The 9,917-nt window shown below is 28.5% G+C and overlaps 2 protein-coding genes across 3 annotated transcripts in view; both read right to left on the minus strand.

Annotated features, from left to right (window-relative positions):
* RpL9 (ribosomal protein L9) overlaps positions 1 to 8,904 on the minus strand; it is a 31,885-nt gene extending 22,981 nt beyond the window's left edge. The window contains exon 1 of one of the 2 annotated variants that reach the window (XM_075369412.1): positions 8,768 to 8,904. The gene's annotated coding sequence lies outside the window, so the exon portion shown is untranslated. The remainder of the gene's footprint in view (positions 1 to 8,767) is intronic. The other variant, XM_075369413.1, reaches the window with a different exon arrangement.
* LOC142326740 (protein sex-lethal-like) lies at positions 6,062 to 8,846 on the minus strand. Its single transcript, XM_075369411.1, has 2 exons — positions 8,768 to 8,846; positions 6,062 to 8,494 (listed from the first exon to the last, which is right to left on the minus strand). The coding sequence occupies exon 2, from the start codon at positions 8,487 to 8,489 to the stop codon at positions 7,686 to 7,688; it is 804 nt and encodes a 267-aa protein (XP_075225526.1). The 5' UTR covers positions 8,490 to 8,494; positions 8,768 to 8,846; the 3' UTR covers positions 6,062 to 7,685.
* Positions 8,905 to 9,917: the final 1,013 nt, after the last annotated feature.

The following is a 9,917-nucleotide window of genomic DNA, read 5'->3' on the forward strand; positions in this document are numbered from 1 at the left end:
TGGGGTCTGGGAGATGAGAAACGCAGAGATCTGAAATTTTTTAGAAGTTAAATCATGGTACCCATTACAATAAGTAGCTTTCTTATAAAATCTACCTAAAAATTGTTGATTCTAATAAACTAAAACTTCAATTTTCAACATTAAAAGAAACATTAACTGCACACATAAGAGTAGTACAGACAAGCATGCCCTCAAAAATATCTTAAAGTAATCTAACCATTAATACAAGTATTTGTTTAATATTCTTATTATTAAACTTCAACAGTCAGCAACATGAATGGAAGCTATGTTAGATAACATCTTTTCTCCAATAGAAAAAGCACAACTTTGATGGGTTATGTTATATAGTGAACTAGATTTGGCATTTATATAAGATTAAAAAATAATTATCCCTGAACTACACAGGTCCAATCTTACAAGACACCACACCTCATGAACTTACTTCCATCATTAACAGATTCATCATGAACTTACTTCCCACAACTTATTTTGTCAAAAAAGTACAAACCAACGTAGAGCACCTATCCCACTCTGATCCAATCCTCAGTCACCGTCTTAATGGCAACAGTGTAGAAAGTTAAGCACTGTTTCTTTCTTAAAGATATCTGGTACCAGACCTGGGTATTTATATATAGGCAAGATTGGATGCATTTCTATAAATCAATGTTTGTAGCACAAATATTTTTTTAAGTGATTTAAGAGTCCTTATCATATCCTGGATGTAGTGACATTTTTCTTACTGAAAGTGACGATTATAGCAAATAAATGAATTACCAACTGAAATCACGCAAAAAAGTTGAAAATACCACAAGTTTAAAGTTAATGAAGATTTTGGCATTATTAATAAAGATAAAGAAAAAATTATTTTATCAAAACTAGATTCCACTAGATGCTATTCTTGTGCTATGAATTTCAATTTATAATAAAATAGATCCCTATTTATCTTTTCTTATATATTACATGTAAAAACAAAAATACACAATAATAGATATCAATAATAGATATATTTCTTAACTGGAAGAGCAGACTGTTATTTGTATAACAAAAACCAACCTGAGAAGTCAAGGGTTAAATTAACTAAAATTCAGTATTTAAGATTTTTATCTTTATTATCAACTTAAATTTATCAGTAATATATCACAGTAGAAATGAATAAATAATTAATGAAAAAACCCTACAACAAGACAGATAGTTGTTTAAAACCTATTCAAATAAGTTTTTAAAAAATTAACTTTCCTGTATTAGCTGTTTCCCTTTTTACTTTAGTATTGTCCTTTGAAATATAATCTGGTGGCACATATGGATGTTTCATCTACAAAATTATAACTGTACAGGTAGTATTTTTTCATAAGTTCTTTCTGCTCAGTTTTATATTTTTCTGAAGGATTTTGCAAAAGCTCTTGCAAATTTTCATTATAAAGCTACAAAATTTTTTGTTAAATTTAACTATAAATTTTGTTTGTCGGGTCAAGTTTAGCATCTAATTCATATCGGAAACTTATTTTAAGGAAAATTTATGTAGGTACAAACAGCAAAAAAACAGCCTGCAATTGAAGCATGGTTATTAATTGTTGCACAACTTCACAACATAAAGACAATTAAACAAGAACTTGTAGTATTTATTTAGAATTCTATTGTTTCTAAAACCTCTAGCTATGTTTAAAAATTGCTTAAAAAAGGGAGGTATACTCAAAAAATTTCACAAAAGATTGAATCAATTAAATTAGAATCTTTGATTCTAACATTTAATTAAGACTGAACACTACCAGTCTAAGAAGTATAATTAAGACATAAAAATGAATATTTCTTACAATATTTTACACTGAAGTGTGAAAAAATCTATTGTCAGGTTATCATTACAAACATTCCTATTATTTATCACTATTGACTACTTTGATTTGTTTCATTACAAATCAACTAATTAATTTTTTAATGTTAGCTTGGCAGAAGCAGCAATAAGTCGAAATCAGTTTTTCTTAACCAAATCTTTAATAATTTTTCTTTATCATTAATAATTTATAATTTGAATTATCAATTATTGATTTTTTATATAATATTAACATGTATGCCAACACAACAAATAAACCACTTACACTTTGAAAGGTGAATCATAACAATGCAATGAGGTAATTTGAAAAAATCTGAACAATGAAACAGTAACAGCCTAAGCAAACCATACAATAATTAATATATATGTTTCACATACACAATCATTTAAGATTATTTCATTTTTCAAATTTTATGGGCAAATAATCAAATTTAAAATAGAAAGAATTCTACATAATTTATTAAGCAGGTACCTCAACTCTTCATTCAGTCTACCCTGGAAATCTTATCTTTTACCCTCAAAAAATAACCTAACCAGACAAAAAATTGTCAAAACAATTATAAGGATGAAAGAAAACAAAAATCCTACAGTATGTGACCATTCCATATTAATAATGATAATCATTTTGTTAAAGACTGTTCATATTCTATAAAAGTTTGTCCTCTTATCTTTCTGCTTAATAATGAAATCAGCACAGAATAAAAAATTGTTTAAAGAACAAAAAGTACAAGAATCATTTGGAAAGTTCTCAGCATGACAAAGAATTTTTTCATGAATGAACAAGATTTTTTATTATTTTTTTTAGTTACATTTCCATACATTTAACCAACAATTCTCCAACCTTTTAATTCCCTCAGTAAAATGCAATCTCTCTAATTTTGCAAATAGCTGTTCAGATTTGACCTCATCATTTGAAGTAAATGATGATGATTTGCCAGAGCCAAAACTCTGGCATGCATGCCAGCACTTTGAAGCATAGTTTATGAAGATTTAAAGGAAGGAATAACCCTGAGCGCATTAATGTGATGAAAGAGCACACTTTTTTTTGGTCAGATGTGGACGTTTGGCCTGAATAACACCATTCAATCAGTCCAATAGTGAAGCAATAATACTTTCCCTGCTTATGGTCCTGCTTTTTCCAGATGGTCTATTAACACTGCATCACTAGAAGAAAAAAACCATAGTCATGACTTTTCCTACAGATGGAACAGTACGTTTTCCTTGATGCACTTTCACCTGCTCCCACCTGCTGTTTGCTTGCAATGGTGAATCCATGTTTGACCTACTGTTACAAAACATCACAGAAACTCTGCAGAATTCCTTTTTAACAAGCCTAAACAGTCTTCATTAGTGTTCTGTCAAATTTGTTTTCAGTACTGTTAAAAATGTAGTACCTATCAAGCAGAAAATTTTTTCATCTTAAAATCATGGACACTGTCTATCAAAATGTTTGCAATGTCAATAAGCTCTTCTACCTTCAGTATGAGATCTTTTAATTCAGCATTGTGTACTTTTGTTGGTTGAATAATTTTTTTGGGGGTAACCCGACTGGTCAAAATCTTAAATGGAAGTACAAATGTTTAAATTTAGCAGCCCGCTTTCCTTAATTTTGAAAAAAAAGGAAGAAACCTGTTAAAATGATACCTGAAATTTTTTATCTCTGTCAGCATTAAATTAAACCTTTTTAAAACTAAGTACTTTAAAACAGCTAATCTTCAATTTTATCAATTTTTCACAAAATTATTGCTTTATCAGATCACCACTATTGAGCAACTAAGCACATGTAAACTAAAGGACCATACTTAACATATGTCAGTCTTTTGGTCAAACTTTTCCCATATCTGTCAGGCCAGGAACTTTCCGAACAGTCCCGGTATTAATCTTACAAACCCCTTAACTATAAAGAAAATACAAACTAGCAGTCTTGGAGTTAAGTAATAATACATAGTTTTTCATTATATATTATTCACATAACACGTACTCATTATTAAGTGTTTTATTTACATTCACTTCTAGTTACAGTCTTCTAGTATCTAAGAATACTTTACTGCTACAATATCACAATTTCCCCATTGATGAAATTTTTATCAACCAATGGTAAGCAAGACAAACTTTTACTAGATTTTTACTATTATCAACAACAGTTTAAATACAAATATAATGCAATCCTTTAATAAAGCGAAGTAAAAAGGGTCAAGTAGCCTTGAACAAAATCCATTAACTCCTTTGTAATCACAGCATGAATACATTTGCCAACTTCTGCATACAAACTGTATAATTATAGTTATCAGATAAATTGCACTATTTGGTTAAATGAAGTCTCCCCCATCAAGGATTTTCTGTCTGGAAACTTTAAAAAAATTTAACAGCTGTTCAGAATGGTCTTTACAAATATTTTATCACTTTATTATTACTTTTTTTTTTCAAAACTCAGTCCAACTTTTGATATTTTTTTCTTTTTTTTTTAGATTTAACCTCAGATCATAATTTAAAATTATATTACATAGAAGAGATTATCATGATTTGAAAGATCAACTCTATCTGCAAAATGAAATAAATTCAATCAACTATATAGTAACATATGTACTTCTGCAGTACTGTAAACTTGCTTTAGTACAATTATTTTTACCCAATAAAATGCAATCTATCATACATCAACTAACCTATCTTTATTCCTATTACTTTACTGGCAACTGTTTTAAGTACTGTATTTCATTATTAATTATTTGTGTGAGGTCATGTTTTCTTCAGTTAATATTGAGTTATGCTAATAATAATGATGTTAATTTTATAGTAGTCAATAAGCTATGCAATAAGGACAAAAAATACCCATTTTTTAAAATCATAATAATCAAATACGTAGGCCTTCATGACATACAATAAATTACTATAAAAAAAACCTTCGATTGCTTTAAGAAAAGTATACAATTACTCGCAAGTCACAAATGTCAAACTAAACTATGCATGTCAATGATTACAATATAACATAAGGACAAGTTTCCCATACATGTCTATGCCAGGATAAAACACAATATCTGCATTAGTAGAGAGAGTTAATGCAGAGTAGGTATTTAATCATATGATCTGCTAATTACTCCTACACTGTTCTCAATACAAACAAGTTAAAATAATCATTATCATCTAAAGACAGTAGAATGAACACAGCGTTTAAAATGCTTCTTTTACTCCCTCAATTTTATCTAGAAAATAGGATAACACTACACAGCTTCAGGTCAACTAATTATAAAAAAAGAAAAAAAAAATTCATAATTTTAAAGTTTTATTTATAAAATGTAACACCCATCATGAGATTGACAGAAAATAAATTTTGTATACATTTATGAAGCCATAAGAAAAAAAAGAAAAGAAAAAGCATACTATGTATACATGAAGTGTTAAAAGTGTAATAAATATTAAAAATGTAAAAAAAAAAAAAACAATTTTATGCAAATAAAATTCTAATAAATAATATATAAAAGTTTACATTGATGAATTCAAAATAAAAATTTAATGAATGATTTACATTGAAAGTATAATTTGCAATTTCAGAATTTTAAATTAAATACATGGTACACAATTAACAGTAATTGTACATACGCTGAAACCAGCAGAGAAGATAGAATTATTATGTAAATTTTACTTCAATGTGAAATTATTCACATTCTCAAAAATAAAAATGTATATATTTTATAAGTTTAAATAAAATTCTACGACGCAATATCTATTCCTTGTATGTACTGCAATGAGCTTAAAAAAATTGTATAAATTAAAATGGTACATCAAACACCTCAGCTTATATTTACAAATTACACAATCAACCACAGTTGCCAACTTTTAAGAATTTAATTAAATTCAGGATTCATTATAACTGATAAACTCAACATTTAATTTTTTTTTAATATCTGTACTTTAGAGCCCTTCTTTAAATTCTGATTAAACATTAACTTGTTGAACATCAAAATATACATCAACAAACCAAGTTTCAGTACAAAATTATTGCAAGCATTATTCCTCATATTCTACATGGTCACACACCAAAACAAAAAGTCAATGTAAAATTATGATAGCACATCCTGGATGAAAAATTATTACTTTGCGGACAATGTAGAACAGGCATTGGGCATTCTGTAGAAGTGAAATTACATTCTACTGCAATGTTTTTTAACATAAGAAATTTTTTACTTACTTTTTTTGGAAGCAGGTTTTCAAGATCAAATTGGATTTTTTCTTCAGACATAGGATATAATTTTCAGAAATTTGATGGGACTGAAGAGAAGTTGGCATCTATGGATAATTTTTTATATAAAACACTATCTGTCAACTACTACTTCCTTTCAGATTGGCATCTCCTTTTAGTTGGTTACATATTTTTTTTTTTTTTTTTTTTTAATTAAAAGATATCCAGATCTACATTTAAATACAGCTCAACATGAATTATCAGGTTTAAAAATCTCAAATAACAGTTAGCAACTGCAAACTAAGGCTTCTTTACAAAGGTAAGAAGAAAAATTAATAAATGATGCATTTATCAAGTGAAAAGATCCATACATGTATAAAATTATACAAACTGCATACACACATTCACACATCCTTTTAAATAACTAATTTGGTCAAATTGAAAATTAAAATTTTTATAGATAAATATAATACAATAAATTATCTTTTAAATTTTAAAAAAACTGCCATTAACTATATACGTAAAGTATTACACTATCAAAAAAGAGATTAAATAGGTACAATTAGCTTAGAGTGTAAACTTTCATTTATACAATAATTTAGTTAAAAGTGTCTATAAACTAAATTTACTATTAATTATTAATATAAATATATTATGTATATATATTTACATACACAATAAAAAAACTTAATGTATATTTTATCTCTGATTTTCTGGGTATGAAAAAGCTAACTACAACTGAAGTCTATTATACCAGCCTGATACAATTAATTATCATACCAAACAAAAAAAAAAACAACAAAAAACAAAAAACTGACCTCTATTATACCAGCCTGATACAATAATTATCATATATCATATAAAAGGGAAAATTCTGAATATGAAATTTTTTTTTAAAACAAATTTTAACAAAGATTTTTTTATACACCATGGCATGAAATTTAGTAAAATTCTTTTATTTCATAACCTATCTATCTATTACTGCTTTTATTTCAAAGTTCTTAAATAATTTTTACATTTATCTAAAAATAAAGTTATTTTTTTAATATTAAAAAAAAAATCAGCACACTTTAAACTTCAATAAATTTTGTCATGGGAAACCAAACATCACTTCACAGAATTTAAAAAAAAAATACACCTACTTTAAAATAATTTTGCCAGCCTGTATTCAATAGTAAAAAAATATATTTACTACTGAACTGACTAATTCAGTTAATACACAATATAATTTACTTATGTGTGCAACATACATAAAAAGGAAAAAAATACTGACAGCTGCACTGGCAACAGCAACATTCAGGGTGTAGCCGTTGCATTCAATTAGATAAAAAAAAAAGCTTATTTTACACAAATTGTAATTTTTCAGAAAAAACAGATGTTTGTGCACAAAAACATCAATTTCCAGAATACAAGCAGGCAGAGAATCAACTGAATATCTTGCATTAAGCATGCCATAGTCTATAGACAATTTTTGGTATAAAAAAAAAATTGCACCCTTCAGATTACCAATTACACGGCTAGTAAAATGTTCACAGCCTACATTAACTTCCAATTATACAACTTGCTGAATAAAAAAAAAAAAAGGAAAATACTGAAAATTACTTTTGAACTAATATCTAAGGAACTTAACTGACAAAGTTAGCTGTCCTTTGTATATAAACTTTTCTTCATTAACTTAATTTAATACCCATAAAATCCACCATCATAACCAATCTTATTCCTTGTGTTTTTGTCCTGACGTACAACACCACCACCAATAAACCCTCGGCCACCACCAAGGGATATGTGTGGATATGCAACAAGCTGGCGTGTATTAATGGCTGGGCCATTTCGAGCAGGACCCCCTCTTCCTCTTGCTGCACCAGTGGGTGTAACCACTGTGGTGCCTCTGCTCTGATTAAATCCAGCCTGATAACCAGCAAAATATGCTGCTTTTCTTTTACCGTGTTCTTCAGCAATTTTTACAGAGAGCTTCTCAGGGGAGCCCTCAGGAGTATAACCGTCTAACGCTCTAATAGCTTCATTTGCTTGATCACGTCGATCATACCTTACAAATGCAACCCCTCTGGGCATTCCTGTCAATTTGTCCTTTAAAATATTTTTCTTAACTATGGTACCATATTTTCCAAACAAATTTTCAAGATCTTCCTCATTATAATGTTTCGGAAGATTGGTGATATACAAATTAGTATCTTTAATATCATCACTAGATGGTCGGGCATAAGAAACTTTAAGACGTTTATTTTTAACTTCGATTCCATTTAACCTCGCAATCGCGAGAGCTGCATCTTCAGGTCTTGTATAATTAACAAATCCAAATCCATAACTATAACCGGTCTTGTGATCTTTCATCACCCGGCAGCTTTCTACTGGTCCAACGGTCACAAACATGCCGTATAATTCCTTCTCAGTAGTACTTTGAGGAAGGTAATTAATAATGAGGCGAGTCATACTTTGCTGGTCGGAATCACTGGGGATAGACATTTCGACTACAAAAAAAAAGAAAAAAAAATAACCAGAAACCTTATATGATCACAAAAAAAAGTTAAATTACTTAATTTAGTATCGGGGAGAAGCCCAACCAACATTGACAGCAAGACCTATAGCCGCCTACTAAAACGTCACGTGCAGCTTTCATGAACTGCTCTTTTATCAAAATAAATTGATATACAGATTTCGTTAATTAATTAGAAATCAAATTATACAGCACGATCACAGGAATAAAGGCAGATAATAAACATAATAACAGAACTATCACTTACCTCAACAATCCTCACACCGGAAAAGACGTAGTCGTTCAATAGATTTACCCACTGCTACTACGATACAATAGACATGAATGTATTTAGTAGGCAACTTACCGAACATAACCAATATAATATTTTCCTACAAATATTTTTTTAATGAAATAAAAAACTCGATATAGCAAATTATTAAACTATTCCGTTAGTATTAAAAATAAATTAAACTCATGATAAAACCATTTTAAAGATTTTACAATATCTATGTCAGAACTGCGCTTATTTATACGGATTTTAATGTTATGTTTTATTGAAACTTCTGTTCAAAATAATTGAAGCAAACATTATACTGATACTACTATAAATATGAGGCGATATTATTTTTCTTTTTATATTTATTTTGGTAGAACTGCCAAACTTAATCATTCTCAGGATAACATTCATCCTCTGAAGCAATACCTTAACGGTGGTTCTGGAGACTAAACAGGAAAAAGAGAGGATAATTGGACCAGATTGAGGGGTACCGTAGCAGTTTTAAAATGTGGTTGTATTTAAACTGACTGTTAACACCCGATCAAGTTGAATTACATAATTTGTATTCTCAAATATATTAATTCCGAAAACTATTGCGTCAGATAAAGAAATCTATTAGTCACAATTTCCATTCTAAAATTCCTTTAAAAAGTGCACCCTTATTATCTTAGTGGTTAGATAAAATTTTTACGTAATTAACAACTCGCCAGAACCGAACAAGCCACATACACGATGATCCAAGTATTCTGTTAAATCCATTACGCCATAAAAGTGAGTTGTGTAAAAAAAATTACAGAAACTACTGTATTTTTGAGTTCCCTTAAAAAGTAAATTATATAAAACAATTTTTTTAATCGATTTCAGTGTATTTTAAAATCAAGGTTATTGAACTTTATCTGAGTAAGCAAGCTTTTATTTGCTGGATGGGTAAAACGCTTACATAAAGCAAGCTTTACTGAGGAGTAAAATGTTTTTTAGAACAAAAACTAATTCATATTCTGATAAAGATTTTATAATGTTCATTTTAACATGTAAAGTAGCAAGTGGATTAAAAAACTTTTTATATTTCTTTAAACACAATACTTCCCACATTAAAACTAAATTTGTTATAAACAGCTTAATTATAAAAAATAAAGGA

The sequence above is a fragment of the Lycorma delicatula genome, chromosome 6, assembly GCF_047948215.1.
Source record: "Lycorma delicatula isolate Av1 chromosome 6, ASM4794821v1, whole genome shotgun sequence".
In the NCBI taxonomy this organism is placed as follows: domain Eukaryota; kingdom Metazoa; phylum Arthropoda; class Insecta; order Hemiptera; family Fulgoridae; genus Lycorma; species Lycorma delicatula.